General features: G+C 66.5%; 1 protein-coding gene across 1 annotated transcript; it reads left to right on the forward strand.

Annotated features, from left to right (window-relative positions):
- The first annotated feature begins 1,370 nt into the window (after positions 1-1,370).
- Positions 1,371-25,610, forward strand: B4GALNT4 (beta-1,4-N-acetyl-galactosaminyltransferase 4). Its single transcript, XM_068148496.1, has 20 exons — positions 1,371-1,699; positions 10,247-10,359; positions 11,019-11,129; positions 12,069-12,164; positions 12,436-12,526; positions 14,280-14,380; positions 15,035-15,102; positions 15,439-15,517; positions 17,213-17,279; positions 18,101-18,244; positions 18,441-18,550; positions 18,838-18,938; positions 19,230-19,312; positions 19,984-21,247; positions 21,816-22,123; positions 22,433-22,586; positions 22,919-22,991; positions 23,089-23,242; positions 24,397-24,523; positions 24,797-25,610. The coding sequence occupies exons 1-20, from the start codon at positions 1,549-1,551 to the stop codon at positions 24,909-24,911; spliced, it is 3,510 nt and encodes a 1,169-aa protein (XP_068004597.1). The 5' UTR covers positions 1,371-1,548; the 3' UTR covers positions 24,912-25,610.

A 25,610-nucleotide genomic window follows, 5' to 3' on the forward strand; every position in this document is an offset into this window, starting at 1 on the left:
CGTGCCTCAGCCTCTCTCCTCCATCAGCATGGACCACTCCAGATTTTTTTGGTACATTCCCAAACCTCCCAGAGCTGCTGGTGGGGTGGAAGGAGGCTGAGGTTTGGTCTTCTGGCAGGAGGCTCTGCAGACAGCCCTGTCCTGGCCTGTCACCTCCTGCTTCCTCTGCTGGCTTAGGGCAAAAATGAGGCAAAACCGATTGGATTTCCCCAGATCTGCATCTGTGGGGAGAGCCTTCTCCGGAGCTCCCTCCTCCTGCATCTTGACCTCCCCTCGGCTGGGGCAGCCCTTGGAAGCCTCTGGCCCACTGAAGGGTTCGACTCCTAAGGAGGAGCTTGCCGCTAGATTTGGCTTAATTAATGAGGAGCTAATTAACCTTCCACAGCTTGCCGGGGCCGGGCTGGGGAGGCGCCGAGCAGAGCACTGGTGCCCTCTAGTCCGCCCGGCTGGGAACGTCGCTTTCCCCCGGTCACCGATTTCTGCCGTGGTTTTGTGCCGGCCCCAGCCGCAGCCTGTGGAGCTGCCGGGGGAAAGCCGACGCCAGCAGCCCTGCAGTGAGCTGCGCCCGGTCTCAGCCGCTGAACGCCGGCGGAGCGCAAGCCCCGAGGAGCAGCCCAAGGGCCTCGGCGTCCCTCATTCTAATTAAGCTTTGCTGTTAATTACCGTCGGGATTTGTACAGGGCGAGCTGCAGCCCTTGGGCTTCCCAGTGGCCCTGCCGGCAGAGGCGGCCTCAGCCCCGGGGTCCCTGCACCCAGCGAGGGGGGAGCGGCGGCATATCGCCCACCCCACCGCAGCCTGGTGGCAACGAACGACCCCCGCCGGGGAGGCAGCAAGGGCCGGGGGGCGCTTCCCCTCCCGCCGCGCGGGGCCGGGATCGGGGCCGGGAATGAGACTAGGAACGGGTCTGGGAATGGTTCTGGAGAAGGGGCCAGGATTGGGTAGGAGTGGGGCCGAGAACGGATTTGGAACGATTCTGGGAATGTGGTCGGGAACGGCTCGGAACGGGGCCGGGACGGGGCTCGGAACGGGACTGGTAACGGGGCTGAAAAGAGTAACGGCTTCAGAACGCGCCGGGAACTAGCCGGGTTTGGGGAGGGACCGGAAACGGGAACGGAGCTGGGAACGGGTTTGTATCGCGCTTGGAATGGGTCTGGAGCGGGTCTGGACCTCCCCCGCCGCTCTCCGCATGGTCTCGCCCGCGGCGCTAGCGCTGCCTGGAGACGCGCGGCACCTCCTCAAGCCCCGCCCCTGCGGGGCGGCCATTGGCGGCGCCGCCTCGCGGGGCGTGCCGCGATTGGCGAGCGGCGCCGTCGCTCGGGCCGGGGCCGGGCGCGGCCGCGCTCATTCATTGCCTAGCCGCGGAGCCGGCGCCGGGGCGGCGGCCATGCACCGGGCGGGCGGGGGGCTCCGCGCCGAGCCGCCGCCCCGCTGCCCTCGCAGCCGGCCCGTAGCGACCGGGCTGGGCAGGGCTGGACAAGCCCGGGCCGGGAGCCCGATGGGCCGGGGCTAGGCCGGTACCGGCGGCGGGGGGCGATGCGGGCGGCAGGATGCCGCGGCTCCCGGTGAAGAAGCTCCGGAAGCAGCTGAAGCTGCTGCTGCTGCTGGTGCTGCTCACCTTCGCCGTCTGGTTCACCTACCTCCACATCAGCCTGGTGCGCCAGGGCCGCGCCCTGCGCCTCCCTTTCGCCTACGGCAGAGGTAACGGGGACACCCCCGCAGGACCGGAGGCCCCCTCCTGACCCTCATTATCTCTCGGTGCGAGGCTTTGCTGGGTTTTGGGGGTCCTCTTCCCCTTCAAAATGTGTTGGGTGTTCCCTACCCCACCAAGCTGCTTTCAGAGCATCCCCCTCTGTCACCCAGCACCCCCAGGGGTGGGATCCCCTGTTTCCTGCTCCGCTGTCACCCAGCACCCCCGGGGCTGAGACTCACTCCCGGTGAGCCGCCCCCCCCCCCACCCCCCCCGGCTTCTTTCCGTCCTGCAGCACCCAAGTGGGTTTGGGGAGAGCAGGACCATCGGCACCTTGGCACCGCACCCCAGCACTGTGCCTTCAGGGACCGAGGTCCCCAGAGAAGACCCAGAAGGGACCCCCCAAACTGGTCGGGGGTTTCTCATTCCCCCCCTCCCCTTCCCCCGCGAGCTGCTCCGTCCTCATTTTTCCATCCGCCGCTCTGGCTGCGATGACAAAGAAGGCCATTTATAGCTGCTCGTCGCTGCCTGGAAGGGGCAAACCCAACCTCCCGGCCTTCCCCAGCGCTTCCTCAGCCTCTGCTCGGATAAAATCCACCCTCCCGCCCCCCGGGATGCTCCGGCGGGGCAGGTGCCAGCACCTTCCAGCTTCACCCTTGCAGACCTCCTCGGGCTGCTCCAGGGCGTAGAGCTGCACGAAATATTGATGGGTGAAACTTGAGCTGGAAGGTTTCTGGGGGGGGGCCGGACTCGCCGAGCGGTTTTGTCCAAAACAGAGCTGAGAGCTGGAGCTGATTTGGGCTTGGTGGCCGGCAAAGCCTGGCAGCTGGCAAAGGCAAAGTTTCCGACCTAGCAGCAGCATGAGCCTGCACATTTTGGGGCCTTACAGCGCGATCGGTCTGATGCTAATGAGGGAAGCAGGAAATGAGCTGCTGTGCATCCCCCGAAGGAGGGGAGAGGGGAGGCGGGAGGCTGCTCGCTGCTTGCTGCAGGGTTACTGGTGATGGAAAAGCCACAAGTTGGAGAAGTCGGCCCAGGAGCAGCTGCCCCGTGTCTCCGCGATGCCCCCGCTGCTGAGGAGGGCCCAGTTTCCTCTTTGGGGGGCTGTAGGGGGCGGGGATGCTGTGGGATCAGCGGCCCTGCGGCTGGCTGGCTGGGAAGACCCCGCTCGGGGCCCTCCGCGGGTCGGGATGCAGCGGAGCGAGCGGCACAAGGCATTCCCCGGGGCTTAGTCCTGCGAGCCCAGAGCGATGCCCGTCTGCTGGTGTCCTCCCTGGGTGTGCTTTTGGGTGCTGGACCCCGTGGGTGCCTTTTCTTGCCCTCTCTGAGGTGCCCTGCATCCCAGCCTGCCCCTCGGGGTGCTCCGTGGTGGGGGCTTGCTGCAGCGGGGGGTGGGGGTGCCCAGCCCTGCTCTGGGGGTGGTCGGTGTGTGGCTTTTGAGGGAAGAGGGTCCCTGGGAGGTGGGGAAAGGGAGAGGGACATGTAGTGAATGGGGACAGCCTGGGGACACTGTGGCTTTGGAGGTGCTGGGTGAGACCATGCTCCAGTGGTGCCTGAGTGTGGATTCACCCAGTGCCATGGGGACCATGGGCACCTGCTCTGGGTGGGGGGGGTGCTCCCCAGGAGAAGCTGGACCTGACCTGGGCTGGACCATGCCCTCTCTGCTCTCCAGGAGCAGGCTCTAGGGAGGTGCTGCTCCCACAGGTGCCTAAAGCCTGAGGGAAAACTGAGTGTAGGTCCTGCTGGTTTTTATCCTGGAAGCATGGTGATGGAAAGGGGTTGGGTGGGAGCTGGGGAAGGGATTCACCTGTGGATAGATCCCAATCCTGCTGCTGCAACCCAGCAAGGAGCTGGAGTGGGAGAGCTGGGAGAGCCAGGGAGCTGCTTTAGTTGGAAAGATGTTGAATGGAGTCGAAAGCTGAGGGGGGAGTGTACAAGGAAAAGCTGGTGCAGGAGTTCAGGGAGAGAGGGAAGGGTTTGGGGCTGAGCTGTGCTGGAGGGAGGGCTCCAGGGTAGCCCTTTCTGTCCAGAGAGGCTTTTGCTCCCCTCCACCTTGCTCTCACTGAAGCCTCCTTCACGGGGTGCTGAAGGAAGAGCTTTGTCCCTCTGGCTGTGGTGGGGATGGAGGTTGCTCCCCTCTGTCCCCAGCTCTTGCAGGGGACCTGCCCCAGGCCCTGGTGGGGCACAGCCAGCAGTGTGTGCTGTGTGCCCCACGGAAAGCAGAGGGCACCAAGTGTTCCCTGGGGCTTAGTAGATGTCCCTGGGCTGAAGTGGACCAGGGTGTGGGGGAGGGGGTCTCCTGGCCTGTGTCTTCTTCCTCCTGCCCTGTGGGTCCATGGCATCTCCAGCTGGGACCCTGTTGTGGGGAGCTTTGCTGTGTCCTGCTCTCAGATGGCTTTGGCTCTGGGCTGCCCTTGTGCCCAGAGGGGCAGAGGAGGCAGGGGAGGAGGCAGGGCTCGCAGCAGTGCTGCCCAGGTCTGTGCACCGAGGGGGGCTGAGGTTTGGAGGTGGCTCTGGTTTTTGTCCCTGCCTGAAGCCCAGGATCCTGCTGTTGGCTGGCAGAGGGTGTATTCACAAAGGTTAATTGACCCTTCTCAGGTGAGCTGTCACCCAGCAGAGGGACATCCTGCAGGCTGAAGGCGCAGGGCAGGAGCCTTGGGGAAGCTGGTGGGGGTGAGGTGGGGGGGCTGCCCCAGTGGGGTCTGCACATGTCGAGGAGCAGAGTGGAAGTACAGGGGGATTATTTTGGGGGGCACCCATGCCCCCTTGGCCCAGCCCATGGCCACACCTGGAGCTGGAGCCTCCAGGTCATGGCTGGCCCCTGCTAGGATGTGCCTCCCCTCCCCTCATCTCCTGTAATTGCCCTGCTCTGCCTAATTGAGCACGCGGCAGTAATGAGGCCGTTCCGGTGTGCTCCCCGCTGGAGGCTCAGAGGCAGTGGGGTGGAAGTGCCTGGGGCCAGGTGGGAAGAGAAAAGGTGGAAACAACAGCAGAGACCTGAACTGGCTCCTGGCAAGGGCTGCTCCTGGCAAGGGCTGCTCCTGCCCCGCAGCTGCCTTGCCGTGGGCATCGAGCCCTGGGGGCATGGCAGGCACTGAACACACAGCTGCCCTGGGCTGGGGTTTGGGAGGGTTTGTGACTGGGGAGGGCAGGATCCGTGCTGGGGGAGGCTAAAGCCAGCTCCTGGCTGGGGGGGAAAGCCCAGGCAGGGACACAGCCTGGCTGCATCCCGGAGAGCTTACCTGGCAGGAGATCTGCTGGTGCCTGGCACTGGGGCACCCCTCTGCTATGCCCAGACAGTCCCCAAGGGCTCCAAGCAGGGCACAGCCTTGGCTTTGGGTGCTCTTTGGGTGCTCAGCCCCCTGCTGCTGGCAGAGCCTTGTCCTTGACTGACCCTCCCTGGGGACCTGGCCCTGGGGGTCTCGCAGGCCGGGAGGGGGTTTGGGCTGAGGCTCAGGGCCCACAGACAGCCCTGGGGCAGGGTGGTTGTGACAGTGCTCTGGATTTCACTGGGATGCTGAACTGCTGCTGGCTCTGGAAGGCTTCATCCCTTCTGTCAGGAATGCTGGGGGCAGGCAGAGAAGAGGATGATGAGGAACTCTCTGAAGAGGAAGGGCAGCAGGTTTGTGAGGAGGAGGCTGGGTGCTGCTGGGCTTCCTCTTGGCATTGCCCCACTCCTGTCCCCGGTGTGCCCAGGCAGCCCTTGGCATTGGGGCCCCTGGCCCCACCCCTGCTGCTGCAGGGGGGTTTGGAGCAGGAATCCAGGCTCCTCGTGGGGGCAGGCAGCCCCACAGCCCCTGTGCCCCCTTTGCCCTGGGCTCCTTGCCCTGCTGCCCTCGGTGCCCTGCTCCCCTCGATCAGTTCTTTGTCACCGTGCTGGACCTGCCAAGAGCCAGCTGGGGGAAGAGGAGGAGGATGGATGGAGGGATGGAGAAGAGAGCTCTGTGCTTTGGCTGGGGGCAGCTCAGGGCTTTTTGGGAGGTGCTGGGGGGGGAGTACAAGGGGGAGTTGGTGTGTGCCTGATTTGGGTTATTTAAAGGCAAAAATGGGGCTCCTCAAGTGCCCAGCTGGCTCGGCAGCTCTGCCCAGCCTGGCCCTGACCCTCGGTGTTTGGGACACCCCCAGAGCAGGCTCCCGAAGCTGGGGGTGGGGAACTGTGGGGCTGGAAAGCAAAGGAGTTACAGCAGGGTGGCTTCATCTGTCCCCAGCGCTGCGCGGGCACGGGGCGCGGGCACGGGGCGCGGGCACGGCCCTGCCTCTGCCCTGGGGGCACGGGGGGCTGCAGTGGCAGCGTGGGGACCCCATGCCGGGCTCGGGGCCAGAGCCATGACCAGTGAGAGGTGGGGGGGAGGCTGGCCCCGACCCCACGCTCAGGGAGAAGGGCTCCACAGCCCTGGCTCCGGGTCCTGCTGCCCCTGCCCCACGCACTCGGCCGTGGGATGGGTGAGGACGGGGGCAGACCCTGGGGAGGAGGTTGTGGCTCCAGTTCCCCGCAGAGACCCCGGGGCAGGGGGTGGCCATCAGGACACGTCAGCAGGTCCTCAGCCCTGGGCTGTGCCACGTTCTGGCGGCTTGAGTCCTCTGGGGACACAGAGCGGGACACGGAAGGACCCCCGGGAGGTTCCCGGTCCCCTCCGGGGTGGCCCTTCGCTGTCAGCTCATTTCCTGCGCTGCTCTCCTCCCCTCGGGGCTCCGTTTGGAGCCTCCTGTAACCGCGGAGCTGTTGATGTGGTGTCTCGGGGGGGGTCAGTGGTTCCCCCTCTGCAGGGAAGAAGTTGGCTGCCTGTGGAAGGAGCCTCTGGAGAGCCTCTCTGGGCAGCGCGGGGTGGGCAGGACCTTTGTCTCCCTGGTATTTGCCCTCCAGCCTCAGCACGGTGGAGCTGAGCAGCTTCAGAGCACCCTGGTGAGGGCGCTGGAGGCCCCAGAGCTCTGCCCACGGGGGGCCTGGGGCAGGACAGCTCTGCTCTGGGCTGGGAGGGATGCAGGGAGCTGAGAGCATCCCCAGCTGGGGACCAGCTACGTGCCAGTGCTCACAGCCCCTCCGTGCCACGGGCTCCAGCATCAAAGAGGCAATTGAGGGAGCCTGGGGGTGAGGAGCAGGGGGGTCCTGCTCCTGGTGGTGTGGTGCTGAGGAGCCAGGTGCCACAGCCAGCTGCTTTGGTGCCCTCTGAACCTGTAATGCCCCAGCCATGGTGTGCTGGGTGGCTGTGCCAGGAGGTGCTGTGGGCTCACCCAAAGGGACAATCCTCAGCTGCTGAGGCTTTGCCTGGCCCAGGGGCTGGGGCTGGGGTGTTGGCTTCTGCTCCAAGGGCAGAGCTGCTGCACCCCTGGGGATGCTTGCCAAGGGTCAGGTTGGGCATGAGGAACAATTTCTTCTCCTTGAGGGCTGTCAAGACCTGTTCCAGGCTGCCCAGGGCAGTCCCCGTCCCTGGAGGGGTGTCAAAGCTGTGGAGGTGCTGAGTGCCATGGGCTGGTGGTGCTCTGCCACGGTGGAGCTGGGGCTTTGGGAAATCCCAGGCCTGATCCTTCTGGGGATGCTCCCAGGAGCTTCTCCCTCCCCATGCCAAGCAGGCTGGGCTGGCTGGGCCGGGCCTGAGGCTCTCCCTGGGTCTGGGGAGGTGGTAGGGGGGAGCAGCATGAGCTTGCTGCAAGTGACAGTGGAGGAGAGACTTGCTGGGAGCAGTCAGGAGCTGCAGGAGGAAGCAGGAGTGAGAAGCATCCCTAACCATGCTGGAGGGCTTGGAAGGGCTCCAGAGAGCTTCAGGGGAAATCCTGGCTCCAAAAGCCAGCTGAAGAAAGGGGCTGTGTTCAGGGTGAGCAAGCTACATGCCCTCAGCCTGCTGGAGAGGAGGAGGAGGGAGGTGGGGAGGCAGCAGCCTGTGCCTGAAAGGCTCTCTGTGCTCCTCAGAGCAGGGGGGCAGCCTGGGGTGGTGATAACAGGGAAGATCTGTGCCCCCCCTGTGATGGGGTCAGGGCTTGGCCCCCTCCATCCATGCTCTCATCCCAAGGGGCACTGCTGGCCCTGGCTGGGAGCTGGGTGCTGGTTTCGCTGTCTCTTGCACCCCTGGGGCAAGAGCTCTCAGGGCCTCCTGCCAGCACCCCAGGCCATGCTGTCCCCAGAGCAGGTCCCAGTCCTCAAGACCTCCTCCCCCTCCTCAGCCCTGCTGCCCACCCCTGCCTGGCCCCTGGGGAGGGCAGCAGCAGGTGGTTGGGGCTGGCATTAGCTGGTGCAGTGCTGCTGCCCTGGTCCTGGGAGGTGCTGCAGGGCTGGGCACGGCTCATGGGGCTGCAGGGTGCTGAGGGGATGTGCAGGCTGCTGAGGGGATGTGCAGGAGGAGAGGAACCAACCTCCCAGCTCTGCTTCACCCTCCTCTCCCCTGCCCTCTCTCCCCCAGACCAGAGGGGTGCTGGCTCTGGGGGCAGCAGAGTGATGCTGACTGGGGCAGGGTCCTGGCAGCTCCCTCTCTGGTCCAGGGGCTGGTTGGCACCTGGGGTCTGGCCAAAGGCTGCCCTTGACTTTCCCACCCAAGATGCAAATTGCAGGGGAAAAACCTTCCTCTGGGGCTCTGTTGGTGCTTTCACCCCTCCTGGGATGTGGCTGCCCCTGGGAGGGAGCAGCTGTCTGCTTCCCAAGCAGAGAGAGGGTCTGCAGAGGGCACAGAGCCCTGGGGGTCCCCAGGCAGGGGGCAGGACAGCCCCTGCCCTGCTCCTTTGTGTTGCCTGAGAGGAGCTGCCTGAGCCTGGCAGGGTCCCTGGTGGGACTGCAGCCAGGGGGAGGGGCAGCAGCAGAGGGCTCATGGCTTAGGCTCTGGGAGAGCCTTCACAGATGCAGGGAGCTTGTGGCTGCTGGGGGTGTTTCCCCCCACTTGGCTTCAGCTTATCCAAGATCTCTGCAGTTTGCCCAGGGCCCTGGGGCAGGACCCAGACCCAGCTGTGGGACCCAGGAGCGAGCAGGAAGGGGGTGGCCACATCCAGCCCTGCCTGAGGACGAGGCCTGGGATGCTGCTGGTGCTTGGCAGCAGAGGTTGGGGGGGGTTAGTCTGTGCTGGGGGCAGCCTGGCACTCCCAGCCTGCAGCCAAGGTGGGTGCTGAGCTGGCAGAGCCCACGGCAGGTGTGTGCCAGAGGAGATGCCCTCTGTGGGTGCCCCCGAGCCAGCTGCTGCATCCCATCCCCTGCAGGGCCCTCGGGAGACAGCTCCTGATGGCTGTGATGAGTCCATGGAGCAGCACTGCCTTGGCATGCTGAGGGGTGGGAGGAGCACCCCGGGAGGGCTGGGGAGGGGTCCCAAGGGTGAGGGAGTTGGGGGTGTCGGATCCACTCCTCCCTGCTGCTCCCCATCAGCTCCCTGGGCTGCTGTGAGGATGAAGCAGGGTGAGGGAGGAGGGAGGCAGGGAGCTGCCAGGAGAGGGCTGGAGCTGCCGGGGCTGCAGCAGGGCTGGGAGCAGAGGAGGCTTCGGAGCTCAGTTTCCTGCCCCCGCGGCGGGGCTGGGATCTGCGCTGCCATCTCCACGGAGACGCTGCCTGAGCGGCCACTGAGTGCTGATGGCCCGGGGGGGCGGCAGGGGGCTCCGGGCACCTGGAGCCCCTCCTTGGCCGGGCTGTGGGCTCTGCAGCCGGCCAGCAGCTCCCGCTGAGGCTGTGCCCGGGGTGGGAGCTGCCCAGGAGCTGCTGCTGGGCTCGGGGAGGGCCCAGTGGCATCCGGCTGTACCCTTGGCAGTCTGCTGCTGCCCCCCTTGCTGCCCTGCCCTCAGCCTGGGGGCAGAGCTGTGCTGCTGCTCCCCACATCTGGGGCTCCCCCTTGGTGTGATGTGGGGGTGGGGTTGGTTTGGGGGGGTCACAGTGTTTGTGGGGGTGGTTCTTGGGCACCCTTCTCCCTGACCATTGTGTGGAGCTTCCCTCAGTGCTGCCAGGAGAGCACAGAGCCAAGCTGTGTGCCTGTGCCAGGAGCCTCCCTCCAGCCCACCAGGGTTTGGGGGGCCTGAAATGTTCAGGGGCAGCCCCTTGCCCCCCCTGCCCCCCCCCCAACCTGGTGCCTTGCCCAGGCCTGCACTGTGCTTTCAGGGCTGTTTGGTTATGGTGGTGCTGGGAAGCAAAGGCTGCTGCAGCTCCACCTCCCCTGCCCCCCCGGGGGGACCCCAGTTGTCTGTGTCAGGGCTGACAGCAAGGTCTTCATCCCCACCTTCAGCAGCAGCCTTGGGTGTGCTTGGGGCAGGGCAGTGAGGGGCTCCAGGGGAGCTGGGGGCAGGGGCCCAAGGGGCAGGGATGCCCCCGCGGATGGCTAGGGAGGGAGACCCCCCCAGGGAGGGAGACCCCCCAGCAGCTTATCCTACCTGCCCCTTGCATCAAGGGCCCCCGGGGGGCGCAGTTACAGCTGCTGCTGAGCTGCCACCAGCTCAGTGAGGGGAGTCAGACCCCCCCCAGTCGCTGCTGCCCCTGCTGCCAGCCCCATGCCCCTCCTGCCCAGCGGCAGTGGCAGCCCCTGGCACAGGGCAGGTCCCTGCTGGGGGGGCAGGGGTGGGAGGTGGCTCTGGGCTCAGCCCTGCTGCTCCCCTGGCAGATGGTGAGAGGCTGGGGGAGGTGACAGACCCCGGCCGGCGCCTGGGGGCCGCCCAGAGCTCGGCGCAGCGCAGGAAGGAGGACTCCAGCGAGAGCCACGAGGAGGAGCTGGTGGTGAGGGCAGGGCTGGGGGGGCCTGGGGGGTGGCACCTGGGAGGGGGTGGTCCCAGTGCCCTGCCCAGCACACAGCCAGGCAGAGCAGGGTGCTCCCAGCCGTGCCTGGCTGAGGGTGCCAAGGGTTGTGCCAGGGGAGGCTGAGGTTGGGTTTAGCAACAATCTCTTTGGTGCCAGAGGGGTCAGAGCCTGGCACAGGCTGCCCGGGGGGGTGGTGGAGTCCCCATGCCTGCAGGGCTCTGGGAACGTGTGGCCATGGCACTGGGGCCAGGGGTTGGTGGGCATGGGGGGGCTGGGTTTACACTTGGCCTCTCTGATCTCAGAGGGCTTTGCCAACCCGGCTCTGGTTCTGTGATCCACTCCCAGTAGCCACCAGAGCAGCCCAGGGCCTCAGGGGAGCAGAAACCTCCCTGCTTGGGAGAAGTTTCTCCCCTCAGCAGAGGGAGGAGCCAGGCCTGGGTGGCACATTTGGCACCTCTGCTCCCTGGGGCTCCTGCCAGCGTTGCTCTGCTCCTGGCATGGCCTTGAAGGCTCTCGGCTTCCCCTGGCAGGGCTGGGCACCAGAGCCAGGGGGTTAGGTCTAGGGGGACCTCCTGCAAGCAGAGCTGGGCTGCCCTGGCCCCCCCATGTCTCACCTCTCCCTTCTGCTCCCCTGGCAGAGCGATGGGCAGGGCCTGGGCAGCTGGCTCCCCGGAGGCCACCGGTGGGACCGAGCCCCCCCGCGCCCCAGGCTCAACCTGACCAAGCAGGCTCTGCCCTGGCACGAGCAGGTGGGTGGGCAGGGGGCAGCAGGGGTGGTGGTGGTGGTGGTAGAGGTCCCAGGAGGAGGTCTGCATGGCCCCTCCCTGGGCAGCCTGCAGCCCCTTCCCTTCAGCCCCCCCCAGCCATCCCTAAGCCATCCTGCCCCTGGCCTGGAGGCTCTGCCTGCTCCTGGTGTGGAGCCACAGCCCCCGGGCAGGGTGGGTGTGCCAGGGCACCGCTGGCTGCAGGGCCCCTCCAGGGGGCTCCTTGCTGTGCCCACGTCCTGGTGCTGGGGGGGGGCAGGGGGCTGGAGGGGGCAGGGGGCAGAAGGCTGGGGGGGGCAGGGGGCAGGGGGCTGGAGGGGGGGCAGAAGGCTGGGGGGGGCAGGGGGCAGAAGGCTGGGGGGGGCAGGGGGCTGGAGGGGGGGCAGAAGGCTGGGGGGGGCAGGGGGCAGAAGGCTGGGGGGGGCAGGGGGCAGGGGGCTGGAGGGGGGGCAGAAGGCTGGGGGGGGCAGGGGGCAGAAGGCTGGGGGGGGCAGGGGGCAGGGGGCTGGAGGGGGGGCAGAAGGCTGGGGGGGGCAGGGGGCAGAAGGCTGGGGGGGGCAGGGGGCAGGGGGCTGGAGGGGGGGCAGAAGGCTGGGGGGGGCAGGGGGCAGAAGGCTGGGGGGGGCAGGGGGCTGGAGGGGGGGCAGAAGGCTGGGGGGGGCAGGGGGCAGAAGGCTGGGGGGGGCAGGGGGCTGGGGGGAGCCTTGGTGCTGTACTCTGCCAACATCCTTTGCCCAGGTGCCCTTGGGCCCAAAGCAGCAGCACAGGAGGATTATCTCCTGGGTGTGGGCATCGTGCCCCTGGGGCTGGCACAAGGGTGGAGCTGAGGCTGGGCAGGTGGCATCCCTGGGGGGTGCCAGGGCTGTGGGGCTGCCCTGGGGGCTGTGGGGGGCGCTCTGCTCACCTCCCCATCCTGCCCTGCAGTACAAAGGGAAGGCAAACCTGCATGTCTTTGAAGACTGGTGTGGAGGGGCTGTGAGGCACCTGAGGAAGAACCTCCATTTCCCACTCTATCCCCACGTGAGTCCCAGCCCTGGGGGGGTCGGGGGGGGTCCTCTTGCCCTTCTCTGGGTGCTGCTGGATGCCCCTGGCCGTGGGCTCGGCCCTCCAGCCCTTTGCTCCCAGGCTTCTGGGTTTGGTTGCAGGCAGGCAATTCCCAGCAGGGATGGAGGGGGAGGTGGTGGGAGCTGCAGAGGGATCTAGGTGCCAGGGTGGCAAGGAGGAGGTGGGCACTGGGGTGCAGGGCAGGAGGCTGGGCAGGAGCTGTTGGTGCTTCCGGTGCTGCCCGCAGAGCCGCACCACGGTGAGGAAGTTGGCTGTGTCGCCCAAGTGGAAGAACTACGGGCTGAGGATTTTTGGCTACATCCACCCCTTCAAGGATGGTGAGTGCTGCAGCTCAGCCTCTGCTGCCCCTCCTCCTCCCTGCTTGAGCCATCTCAGCACAGAGAGCTCCTGAGCCCCCTGGCTCCCAGGCAGGAGGCTCCTGGAGCACAGAGCCTCTCCCCTGGCTGCTTTGGTGGGAGGCAGAGCCCCAGTCCCATGGAGGGCAGAGCTGTGGCATGAGGTGCAGGGTCCCTCCCAGGAGCTGCTGAGGCTGGCCCCTGCTGCTGGAGCTGCTCTGTGCTGAGCTTCCGGAGCTGCTCTGTGCTGAGCTGCTCTGTGCTGAGCTGCTGGAGCTGCTCTGTGCTGAGCTGCTGGAGCTGCTCTGTGCTGAGCTGCTCTGTGCTGAGCTCCCGGAGCTGCTCTGTGCTGAGCTGCTCTGTGCTGAGCTCCCGGAGCTGCTCTGTGCTGAGCTGCTCTGTGCTGAGCTCCCGGAGCTGCTCTGTGCTGAGCTGCTCTGTGCTGAGCTCCCGGAGCTGCTCTGTGCTGAGCTGCTCGGTGCTGAGCTCCTGGAGCCGCTCGGTGCTGAGCTCCTGGAGCTGCTCTGTGCTGAGCTCCTGGAGCTGCTCTGTGCTGAGCTCCTGGAGCTGCTCTGTGCTGAGCTGCTTGGTGCTGAGCTCCTGGAGCTGCTCTGTGCTGAGCTGCTCTGTGCTGAGCTCCCGGAGCTGCTCTGTGCTGAGCTGCTCGGTGCTGAGCTGCTGGAGCTGCTCTGTGCTGAGCTGCTCTGTGCTGAGCTCCCGGAGCTGCTCTGTGCTGAGCTGCTCGGTGCTGAGCTGCTGGAGCTGCTCGGTGCTGAGCTCCTGGAGCTGCTCTGTGCTGAGCTGCTCGGTGCTGAGCTGCTGGAGCTGCTCGGTGCTGAGCTCCTGGAGCTGCTCTGTGCTGAGCTGCTCTGTGCTGAGCTCCTGGAGCTGCTCGGTGCTGAGCTGCTCGGTGCTGAGCTCCTGGAGCTGCTCGGTGCTGAGCTGCTCAGTGCTGAGCTCCCGGAGCTGCTCTGTGCTGAGCTGCTCGGTGCTGAGCTCCTGGAGCTGCTCGGTGCTGAGCTCCTGGAGCTGCTCGGTGCTGAGCTCCTGGAGCTGCTCTGTGCTGAGCTGCTCGGTGCTGAGCTGCTGGAGCTGCTCTGTGCTGAGCTGCTCGGTGCTGAGCTCCTGGAGCTGCTCGGTGCTGAGCTGCTCTGTGCTGAGCTCCTGGAGCTGCTCGGTGCTGAGCTGCTCGGTGCTGAGCTGCTGGAGCTGCTCGGTGCTGAGCTCCTGGAGCTGCTCGGTGCTGAGCTGCTCGGTGCTGAGCTGCTCGGTGCTGAGCTGCTCGGTGCTGAGCTCCTGGAGCTGCTCGGTGCTGAGCTGCTTGGTGCTGAGCTCCTGGAGCTGCTCTGTGCTGAGCTGCTCGGTGCTGAGCTGCTGGAGCTGCTCGGTGCTGAGCTGCTGGAGCTGCTCGGTGCTGAGCTGCTGGAGCTGCTCGGTGCTGAGCTGCTCGGTGCTGAGCTCCTGGAGCTGCTCTGTGCTGAGCTGCTTGGTGCTGAGCTCCTGGAGCTGCTCTGTGCTGAGCTGCTCTGTGCTGAGCTCCTGGAGCTGCTCGGTGCTGAGCTGCTCGGTGCTGAGCTGCTGGAGCTGCTCGGTGCTGAGCTGCTGGAGCTCCTGGAGCTGCTCGGTGCTGAGCTCCTGGAGCTGCTCGGTGCTGAGCTCCTGGAGCTGCTCTGTGCTGAGCTCCTGGAGCTGCTCGGTGCTGAGCTCCTGCTCTGCTCTGCTCTGCTCTCCCCAGGGGATTTCCAGTTCTCTGTGGCCTCAGATGACAACTCTGAGTTCTGGCTCAGCTCTGATGAGAGTCCCTCCAACTGCAGGCTGGCTGCCTTCGTGGGCAAGGTGTGTGCCACCCTCCCTGCCCTCCTGCCTCTCCCCATGCCCCCTGAGAGTCCTCCCTCGGGTGCCTCACTCTGCTCCTGCTGGCTGAGTGCCCTCTGGGGATCCCCAGGACTGCAGGAGGTTCAGACCCCTGGCTGCCCTCCAGCCACCACAAACTGTCCCTCAGCTGCAGCAGCTCTTGAGCAGTGTGCAGGGTCCAGGTGGCCCTCCCCTGAGCAGCTCTGCTGCTCCTCTGTCCCCTGGGCAGTGCTGGGCTGTGCCAGCCTGGTCCCTCTCTCTCCCTGGCTGTGCCTGATCTGGCCTCTGAAGGACCATCTTGGTCCCATCCTCGCTGTGGCTGCCACAGAGCAGCTCCTGTCCCACAGCAGGAGAGGTGAGACCTGCTCCTGGGTTTGCTTGGTGTCAGCCCCTGTGACTGCAGGCCCGTGGGCTGTCACCACCCCCACGGCAGCTCTGGTCCCGTGGCAGAGGTGCCACCAGCTGGGGACGAGCAGCCCCCGGGCTTGAGCTCCTGGGATGTCATCCAGCCTGAAGAGCCTGGCAGAGCCCGGGGGGGTGGGGCAGAGATTCTTGCAGGCTGCTGGGGCTTGGGCCCCGAGCCCCCTGACCCGGGGTGCCCCTGGTGTTCTCACCTGCTCCTCCCTGCCCCCCCAGCTGGGCACCGAGTGGACAGCGCCAGGGGAGTTCACCAAGTTCAGCTCTCAGGTCTCCAAACCTCTGCGGTGAGTGTGCCCTGCCCCTCCCCGGCCCTGCCTGACCTCCCTGGGAGGAGTCCTGCTGTGTCCCCGAGGGCTTGTGGGGAGAGGGGCTGAGGAGCTGTGCCCCCAGGCCTCAGCCAGCCGCGGTGGGACGGGGCCGGAGCAGCCCTGCCCTCCCGAGGCTCGGCCGGGCGCTGGGGCAGCCGTGCCGCATCCTGCCCCGGGGAGGCTCAGCCCCACCTCAGCAGGGCAGGGAGGGCTCCCCGGGCCGGCTGCCCCAGCAGGGCTGCTGGCACCACCCTGGCAGTGGCTGCAGGTGGCTGTGCCATGGGCTGTGACCAGCTCCTTGCCCCCGTGCAGCCTCCTGTCCTCCCGGCGCTACTACTTCGAGCTGCTGCACAAACAAGACGACCGAGGCTCCGACCACGTGGAAGTTGGAGTGAGTGCTGCCCCCCTGCTGCCCCCCTGCTGCCCCCCTGCTGCCCCCCTCTCTGCCCAGAGCCAGCAGCAGGGCTCCCCCAGCCGTGCTGAGCTGCCTCCTCCTGGGGCAGAGCTGCAGTCCCCCAGCCTGTGGCGTGCAGAGGGCAGGAGTCGGTGACCCTGGGGTCCAGCTCCCACCTCCCTGGGCTGCTCTCTGTGCTCATCCCAGCCTCCCATGCTGGTGGCCTCTGGCTGTCCTTCCCTCCTGCTCCTGCAGTGGGTGCTGATGGAGTGGTCCCTCTGCTCCAGCCTCCTGTGGTGCTGGGAACCTCAGCTCCACGTGGCCAGCCCCAGCCCTCCTCCCTTCTCCTTTGCCTGCTGCAGAAGGGCTGGGGGGGGGAAGGTGCCCACTGGGGGCTGCTTCTCTGAGGAGCCATTGCCATGGGCAAGGAGAGCCCAGGCCAGGTCCCAAGACACCTCTGCAGCTCACCCTGCTGGCTTCCTCCCAGCTTCAGTGGGAGGAGAGGTGGCCAAGGGGATGGAGTGGGTCCCTTCTCCTTGCTCCCCTCTAGAGACACCAGGAGTTTCAGGTCTGGACTTGTCTGCCTTGGCTGCACAGCCCTGGCAAAGCCTGCAGTGGGTGTTGGGAGCTAGGAGGGGGAGGCAGATGTTGGCTCCTCAGCAAAGGTTTCCTCTCTCCCAGGCCATTAATCACTGGAGTCAAACCTGTGCCAGCACAGCATGGGGCAGGCTGCTGCCACCCCTTCCTCCTCCAGCTCAGCCCTGCTCTCCCCTCCTCCTCCACCCTGATAAGCTCTGCATGGCTGCTGTGAGCAAGCAGAAGGGCAGAGAGGTTTGCTGGAGGCAGGGAAGGCTTTCAGACCATCAGAGAGGGAGGAGCAGGGGAGCAGGACCTCGGCACTCTGCCCGTGGGCACCAAGGGTTTGTCTGCACAAAGGCTCCAGGAGCTTTTGGAGCTCAGGCTCAGTGGAGCAGCTCTAAAGGCCCTCTCTAGCTGCTGCAAATGCAGCTGCTGATGTGCCTGCAGGCAGTGCTGCAGAAAGGAGCAAGGTGGAGCAGGACTTGGTGCAGGTCACCTTCGGTTCAGGTCCTTGCTGGGGGCTGTGGTCTTCCCACTCCATCCCCGAGGCTGGAGGGGGGCAGGTGGAGAACCTGCCCCTAGCCCAGCACCATCCCTCCCTGTGAGGCAGGATGGTGACTGCTGCCTGCCTTGGTGTCAGTGGGGCTGGGGCTGGCCTGCCTGGCCCAGAGTCAGGGCAAGGGTTGGGTTGGAAGGGACCTTAAAGATCCTCCAGCTCTGCCTGTCCCTGGGCAGGGACAGCTCTAGAGCAGGCTGCTCCCAGCCCCATCCAGCCTGGCCCTGAGCACTTCCAGCGATGGGGAAGCAGCAGCAGGGGCCAGGGGGAAGCTTCATGTGCCCCACCTCCAGGAGCCTTCCTCTCTCCACTCACCTGGGGGACACCTACTGATCCCAGATCACTTGGGTGGGGGCAGAAGATGTGCCTGGGTCTGTGCTGGGGCAGGATCAGTCCTCCCCCTGCTCCCTGTCCTGCAGGGTTGCAGCTGGGATCAGTGCAGGAAAGCCTCTGGGAGCTGAGGACAGGGCAGGACCCACCCTGGGGTGCCTGGGGGTGGGCAGCTGCCTCCTGAGCCACCCTTCCTCTCATCCTCCATCTCCCTTTGTCTTTCCCAGTGGAGAGTTTTCCTGCCCAGCCTCAAGTTCGAAGTGATTGACTCCTCCTACATCTCCCTCTACACAGGTGAGGGCCCCGGGGGCTTCCTGCTGCTGCAGCTAGGGGAGGGCTGCACCAGAGCTGGGGAGGGAGAGGAGATTCTGGGGAAAGGTCTCACTGTCCCAACCCCCTTGAGGCCCTCTGGTCACAGTGGGGACCCTACTCCTGTGCCATGGGGCACACCAGCATGTGCAGAGCATCCTCCTCCCTCCCTCCCTTCCTTCCCTCTCTGGGTTTTCCAGGGCTGCCCAGGCTGCAGGGAGGTGTTTGGAGCCTTTCCCCACGTTGAGCAGAGCAACCTGAGGCTCAGGAGTGGGTTTCAGGACCTGCCTGCTCCCAACAGCCCCCCTGCAAAGGGAGCACCCAAGGGTGCAGGCAGCTCTGAGCGTGGCCAAGGTGACCTCCCCCAGGGGGCTGTGGGGGCTGGCTGCAGCTGCATGCCTCCAGCCCTCAGCAGGAGCAGCACCAGCTCACGCTGCAGGGTCCTGCACCCCTGTGGGCAGGTTGTCCTTCCTGTGTCCTTGGCAGGCAAAGCCCAGAGCATTCCCAGCCCTTGGAGCTGGGGCTGCCTGGCTGAGCTCAGCTGGGCCCTTGTCCTCTCCATGGCCATCAGCTGATGGCAATCATCATTAGGCTGTGATTAGCCCTGGGGTCTTCAGCAGGGGAGGGGGCTGGAGGAGCTGGGTTTGCCCTGCTGCTGCCTTTGTTCCCCTGGGGGCTGGGGGAAGCCATCATGCTCAGAGCCCTCTTGGTGGGGAGGGTGGGAGGTGCCGCCTTGGAGGAGGCTCCTGGCACAGCAGGAGCAGCAGGGGCATGCCTGGGGGGCTCAGCCTCTGCCCTCCCTGCAGATGAGACCTCCCTGAAGATGAACCACGTGGAGCACATCCCACAGACCCTGGCCAGCCACAGTGGCAGCTACCTCTGGGAGGCTCAGCAAGATGAGCATGGGGCTGACATGCTGAAGGCTGACCCCAGGGACACCTTCTTCCTCAGTGAGTGGGGGTGGGACTGCCCCCTCCTTGGAGCTTTGGGGGGGCCCAAAAGCAGACTCTGGCTGCCCCAGGGCCCCTCCCCTGCCCCTGCACGTGTTTGGGGGGCGGTGTCCCTGCTGGGGACGGTTGGGGGTGAGCTGCAGGGGTGGGTGGGTGGCACAGAGCCCGGGGCTGAGCTGTGCCTGCTTCTCCTCAGCCCCTGCCATCGAGGCCTCCCGCCTGGAGGACGTGCTGGTGCCCTGTGCCTACAGCCCCACCTACGTGGTCAAGGACTTCCCCATCGCCCGCTACCAGGGCCTGCAGTTTGTGAGTGTGCTGCTGGGGCAGGCCCCACACAGCCCCCAGCCCAGGGCAGGGCTGCCCCCACCCAGGGAACCCCAGGAGCTGTCCCTCGCTGAGGGACCAGGCTGAGCCTCCTCCCCCCCGCCGGGGAGGCTTTGGGTCGGAGGCCCTGGGCGGTGTTCGAGACGCAGGGGGAGGTCACCTTGCTGGGGGGGGCATGCTGGTGGCCTCAGGTGCCCTGCTCCTGGCCCTTGTTTGCTGGGGAGAAGCCCACCCTGCTCCTGGGTGATGGCAGCGTGCTCATGCCCCAGGTCTACCTCTCGTTCGTGTACCCCAATGACTTCACTCGCCTCACCCACATGGAGCTGGAGAACAAATGCTTCTACAGGGAGTCCCCTCTCTACCTGGAGAAGTGAGTGCTGGGGTGCCCTGCAGGGCAGGGAGGGGCTGATGCCAGCAGGGAGCTCAAAGAGCTGGAGGAAGGTGCTGAGGTGATGCTCCATGGCAGGGGCACCCCCAGGCTTCTCCTTGCCCCTCTCTCGTGGCAGCCTGAAGCCTGGCAGCGCTCCTGGGCTTGGGGCATCCCAGCTCCCCCTGGAGCCAGGCTGTGCCCAGGTGCTGTGCCACAGCTGAGGATGTTCCTGGCTGTGCCAGCCTGTCTGTGCCTTACCTGCAGCAGCTCATCCTTCCTCCCCATCCCCAGGTTTGGCTTCTACAAGTACATGAAGATGGATGAGGAGGAGGAGGACCCTCGCCAGCGGGCGTTCCTCTTCCTCAACGCAGACAGTGAGTACCACTGGCAGCCCCTGGGGCACTTCAGCAGCCTGCTGCCTGGCTGAGCACCCAACACCTTCACCTCCAGCCTGCCACTTGGAGGGGAGGCTCACTGGGGTTGCCCCAGTGATGCCAGGACAGGGCAGTGTGGAGCACTCCGTGGCCACACCTCATGCTTGGCTCTGCGGCAAAGCCCTGCCCAGGCTCCAGGCCCTGGAGTCTCCTTTTCTGGAGAGCTTCCAACCCCCCCTGGGCATTGTGGCCCTGGGCAAGCTGCTGTGGGTGGCTTCTGGAGCTGGGGGGGGACTGGAGGATCTGCAGAGGTCTCTTCCAAGCCCACTGTGCTGGGATGGAGAGTGGGATGGGTTGGGATTTGCCCTCCCTGCTTCTTGAAGCCATGTGCCCACGCCTGGGTTGGCCTGGCCAGAGGGCAGCAGGACAGGAGCAGACCTGGGGTGGAGTCTGGGGGTGCTCATGGCAGAGGTTGTTCCAAGCCTGCCTTGCCTCTGGCCTGCTCCTGGCTGCCAGCCCTGGTGCCCATCAGTCAGTGCCAACCAGCTCCATCTCCCTCACCCAGAGGCTGCTCAAGGGTTCCTCTCTTGCTGGGTGCAATCTTTGCCTCCTCACCTTGGGCAGGTGCTGGGCAGCACCTCAGGGTATTTGTCACTGCCTTTACTCCCCAGACTTCCTGGAGGATGATGAGGAGGAGGAAGAAGGAGTGGACAGCCCTGAGCCCACAGCCCCACCTCCTGAAGCCAAGGAGAAGAGCCTGGGGCCAGTCCCTGGAGGGAAGGGGCAAGAGGCAGCTCTGCTCCCCGGGGACTTCGGGGACGACCTGGACTATTACAGCTTCCGCCGCAAGCAGGGCCAGGCCCAGGGGAAGGGGGGCACAGCTGGGCAGCTGGGGGGATGGGGCACACCCCTCCAGGCCACTACCAGCCCAGCAGCCACCCCTGGTGGTGAGGAGGACGCTGGCCCTGCAGGGAAGGCTGTCCCTGGGCGGAGGCTCAGGTGGGTACCGCAGGATCCCAGCGAGGGTGAGGAGGATGAGTTGGGGCTTCTGGTGACCTCGAAGCAGGCAGAGACCCTGAGCCTCCAGCCCCAGCTCTCTGTTCCCATCTTTGGGGGCAAAGCCAGAACACTGCCTCCCAGCAAGGCTGCAGCACCCAGGGAGGACAGAAAGGCCCAGAAAGCCCAGGAGAAGGTCTACGTCACCAGGCTGCAGCCGGGCAAGCGCAAAGCGCCGGGCCGGGAGCCAGCGTTCCCTGGCATCTTCCTTTACCCAAAGCCTCTGAAGAGAGTCCACCTGCGCTCCAGGAGCCCTCAGAAGCATCCCATCACCTCCAGCAAGCTCCATGCCCCCCCTGGCCGCCGCTCCCCCTGGCTCTTGAGCGACATCCCCAAGGAGAGGGACGCTGCCAGGCGGAGGGATGCCCGCGTGGGCAGCAGGAAGTGGGATCGGTTGTCCAAGCTGGGGGCCAAGCAGCGGGCGCTGCCCAACCTCCTGGCCCTTGGCACCGAAGGGCTCTTCAGCAGGGAGACCCAGGAGGAGACAACCCCTGCCCCAGGCAGGACAGCCCCCACCACCGACTACAACTCCTCTGAGGCCTCCCGCTCGGCGGGGACGCAGGTGACCTCCTTCCTGAGGATGTCAGAAACGACGACGTCCCAGCAGGAGGAGGGAAAGGGCCGGGAGGAAGAGGAGGAGGAGGAGGAGGAAGAGGTGTCAGACTACAGCTACGAGGCTGGGGAGCTGCAGCAGAGCTGGCTGGAGGACTCCATCAACTGGCAGAGGACGTTCAGCGTCAGCTCGGTGGACTTCGAGCTGCTGCGCTCGGACTGGAACGATCTGCGCTGCAACGTCTCCGGCAACCTGCAGCTGGGCGAGGGCGAGGTGGTGGAGGTGGTGGCACAGTACATGGAGAAGCTCAACGAGAAGAACGGAGGGTAGGGAGGCGCTGGGCTCCGGGTGCGGGGCTGGGGAATGTGCCTTGGCCCTGCTCAGGACCAGGGTGGGGTCGGGCTGAGCCCTGGAGCAAAGGAGCTGCAAGGGAGCAGAGCCCCTGGGGGGTGGTGGAGGGGGGTGTGTGCTTTCAAATGCTTCTCCTTATGAGGAGGAGCAGCTGAGGGACCTGGGGTTGTTCAGCCTGGAGAGGCAGGGGCTGAGGGGAGACCTTCTGGCTCTCTCCAGCTCCCTGAAAGGAGGTTGGAGCCGGGGGGGGGATTGGTCTCCTCTCCCAAGGAACAAGTGACAGGGCGAGAGGCAATCTGCTCAGGTTGCCCCCGGGGAGGTCCAGGTTGGACATGGGGATCGACTTCTGCCCCTGGAGGGCTGCCAAAGCCTGGCCCAGGCTGCCCAGGGCAGTGGTGGGGTGCCCATCCCCGGAGGGGTTTCAGATCCTTGGTGCTGAGGGCCGTGGCTGGGTGGTGCCCTGGCACCAGGGCTGGGACTCGGTCTGGAAAGGTCACCTCCGGCCAGCCCAGCTCTGTCTTCCTCCGGCGGCTTCCTGCACAGCATCTACACCCTGCTGAGGATCATCAACGTGGAGAAGCGCCGGGACACGGCGCGGGGGAACCGCTACCTGCTGGAGCTGGAGCTGTCGGAGCGCGGGCAGCGCACGCTGCGCCTCTCCGAGTACGTCTACGTGCTGCTGCGCCAGCCCCGGCAGGACCACAGCGCCCAGCCCAACCCCGAGCCCTTGGCCCTGGGCCCCACCGAGCCCCAGCCCAGCCCCTGGAGCCTGCTCTACGGAAAGCCCACCCTGTGCCGGCCCCTGCGGCTCAGCTGGCGGCAGGACGTCATGGTGCACTTCGTGGTGCCCGGTAGGTGCCAGCAGATGCCCTCTGCAGGGCCCTGTGCTGCCTGGTGCCCGAGGGCAGCTCCTCTGCCCCCTGCCTGCATCCTCCAGGCTGCCTCGGGGGGAGGCTGAGGCTGAGGCTCTGGCTGCTCACGGGGGGGAGGCTGAGGCTGAGGCTCTGGCTGCTCACGGGGGGGAGGCTGAGGCTGAGGCTCTGGCTGCTCACGGTGGGGAGGCTGAGGCTCTGCTTCTCCTCAGTCAGAGGCTTGGCTGGGGGAGGGGGCGTGCCTGGGACCCCCGTGGTGAGCCCCAGGGCTGTCTGTCTGTCTGGCAGTGAAGAACCAGGCCCGCTGGGTCCAGCAGTTCATCTCGGACATGGCTCACCTGTATGAGGCTACCAAGGATGCCAACTTCAATGTCATCCTGGTGGACTTTGACAGCGAGGACATGGACGTGGAGAAGGCCCTGCAGGATGCCCACCTGCCTCGGTAACCCCCCCTGTGCTCACCAGCTCCCACCTGCCCCCCCCCAAGCTGCTGAGGGAGCCCCTGGGGCTGCTCGGGCTGGAACAGTCCAGCCTGGGGGTGATGGCACAACCTCCTCCAGCCTGGCCCTGCTCTCTGCCCTGCTGCCCCTCTCCTCCACCTCCTTCTGTGGGATTTAAACTGTGGCTGTGTTGTTTGCTGGAGAGGCTGGGGACGCAGAAACCTCTGCGGGGGGAGCCCTGAGCATCGGTTGCAGGAGCTGCCCCTTCCCCTCGCTGGTGCTGAGTCCCTTTCAGCCGCCAGCTCTGACCGCCCCGCCCCGCCCTCCCCCTCAGCTACCAGTACCTGCGGCGCACAGGGAACTTCGAGCGCTCCGCCGGGCTGCAGGCGGGCGTGGACACGGTGGAGGTGAGCCCGGGGGGCAGGGGCAGCTCCCCCTCCCCCTCTCCCTCTCCCTGCCGGGCTTCCGGCCCTGACCCTCCTGCCTGGGCTGTCCCTCCCGCAGGACGGGCACAGCATCGTCTTCCTCTGTGACCTGCACATCCACTTCCCCCCCAACATGCTGGACAGCATCCGGAAGCACTGCGTGGAGGGCAAGCTGGCGTTCGCCCCCATCGTCATGCGGCTGGGCTGCGGCAGCTCCCCCCGAGAGCCCGACGGTCAGCCCCGGCCCCGCCCCGGGGAGGGGCCCCTCGGCCCCGGGCCGTGAGCTGGGCAGGGGGCTGTGGGGCTGGGCAGGGGCAGTGAGCTGGGCTTGAGTGGGGCTGGGCTTGAGTGGGGCTGGGCAGGGGGCTGTGAGCTGGGCTTGAGTGGGGCTGGGCAGGGGCCATGAGCTGGGCTTGAGTGGGGCTGGGCAGGGGGCTGTGAGCTGGGCTTGAGTGGGGCTGGGCAGGGGCCGTGAGCTGGGCTTGAGTGGGGCTGGGCAGGGGCCGTGAGCTGGGCTTGAGTGGGGCTGGGCAGGGGCAGTGAGCTGGGCTTGAGTGGGGCTGGGCAGGGGCAGTGAGCTGGGCTTGAGTGGGGCTGGGCAGGGGCAGTGAGCTGGGCTTGAGTGGGGCTGGGCAGGGGCAGTGAGCTGGGCTTGAGTGGGGCTGGGCAGGGGCAGTGAGCTGGGCTTGAGTGGGGCTGGGCAGGGGCCATGAGCTGGGCTTGAGTGGGGCTGGGCTTGAGTGGGGCTGGGCTTGAGTGGGGCTGGGCAGGGGGCGTGAGCTGGGCTTGAGTGGGGCTGGGCAAGGGGCAGTGAGCTGGGCAGGGGGCCGTGAGCTAGGCTTGAGTGGGGCTGGGCAGGGGCACTGAGCTGGGCTTGAGTGGGGCTGGGCAGGGGGCAGTGAGCTGGGCAGGGGGCTGTGAGCTGGGCTTGAGTGGGGCTGGGCAGGGGCAGTGAGCTGGGCTTGAGTGGGGCTGGGCAGGGGGCTGTGAGCTGGGCAGGGGCTGGGCAGGGGCTGGGCAGGGAGGGGGGGACTTACCCTCAGCAAGAGGAGGTTCAAGCCTAGGGATGGGTGCTTGAGGAGCACCCATGGGAGGCTGTGGATGTCCCCTCCCTGGACATGCAGGGCTGTGGTGGGAGGTGCCCCTGCTGGTGCCAGGGCACTTGGCACCAGAGGAGTTTTGAGGCTCCTTCCAGCTCAAACTGTTCCATGGGCACTGGGTGTGGTGCCCCCAGACCTGGGCTGTCACCCCCACAGGAGGCAGCAGCGATGGGAATGGATCTGTGGTGGGCAGGAGGGTTGGGGCAGGGTGGTGCTGTGGTCCCCAGGTGGCAGAGGTGGCAGCCTGGGGACTTGGGGGTCCACCCCCACCCCCCTTCCTTCTCCAGGCTACTGGGAGGTGAACGGCTTCGGTCTCTTCGGCATCTACAAGTCAGACTTCGACCGCGTGGGAGGGATGAACACGGAGGAGTTCCGAGACCGCTGGGGGGGCGAGGACTGGGAGCTGCTGGACAGGTGAGCCTGGGGGCCCTGGCCCCCCCGAGCCCCCCTGGGGCAGGGCTGGCCATGCCAGTCTGGGCACAGCCCCTGGCTACAGGCCAGGGTGGCGCAGTGGTGAAGGGACCGTCTGCACCCCCCCGCCCCGAGCCTCCCGCCCGCCCCCTGCCCGCCCCCCGCCCGCCCCCCGCCCGCCCCAGCGCAGCGCTGCCCGCCCGCCCCCCGCCCGCCCCAGCGCAGCGCTGCCTGCCCGCCCCCCGCCCGCCCCAGCGCAGCGCTGCCTGCCCGCAGGGTGCTGCAGAGCGGGCTGGAGGTGGAGCGGCTGCGCCTCAGGAACTTTTACCACTACTACCACTCCAAGCGGGGGATGTGGAACGCCCGCAGCAAGAAGCCCCCCAGGGAGTAGTGCCCCTGCCCGGCACGGAGCCGCCAGCCCCCGCTGCCCGCCGCGGACAGGTCACCGCCAGCGCCCCCCGGCGCCTGCACGGAGGGACGCAGAGGAGGAGGGGTTGGGTGGGGAGGGGGGCGGGGGGGCCGCAGCAGGGGGTGGTCGTTTTCTTAGGGGTCTAATTTCTTAGTCAGAACCGAATTCATTAACCCCTTCATGCCAGGGCTGCAGGGTCAGGTGGTGAGTGCCCAGGGCCTGGATTGTGGTACCTAAGGTGGCAGCTGGCACTCACTCTGCAGCCCCTCTGCTAGGCCACCCCCCACCAAAATGCCCAGCCCCATGTCCCTGTGCCAGGCTGGAGAGCTGGGGGGGGCACAGGCCAGCTGGGGCCATCCAAACCCTCCTGCTCCCCATCCCAGCGCCAGAGAGGTCACCACGGAGGGCAAAAGGGTTTGGCTCTGCCCTGCCCCACCAGGACGTGTGGGGTGGGGGTCCAAGGCTGGCACTGCCTGTGCCCAGGGGGCTGCAGCGGGGTGGGAGAGGGCAGAGCCTGGAGGCCGTGTGGGAGCAGGGGGAGAGCAAATGCTGTTTCCAAGCTAATTTCTGTGAAATTATGAGGTAGGAAGCTGTTTTCAGGAAGTTTTGTGTCTGGTTGGTTTGCTTTGGGGTTGTTTTTTATTCTTACAAAATAAAGTCGGTGTCTGGGCTGCCCTCTGC

This window comes from Melanerpes formicivorus, unplaced genomic scaffold, assembly GCF_026170545.1.
Source record: "Melanerpes formicivorus ecotype bairdi unplaced genomic scaffold, bMelFor1.0.p_v2 SCAF_16, whole genome shotgun sequence".
In the NCBI taxonomy this organism is placed as follows: Eukaryota; Metazoa; Chordata; class Aves; order Piciformes; family Picidae; genus Melanerpes; species Melanerpes formicivorus.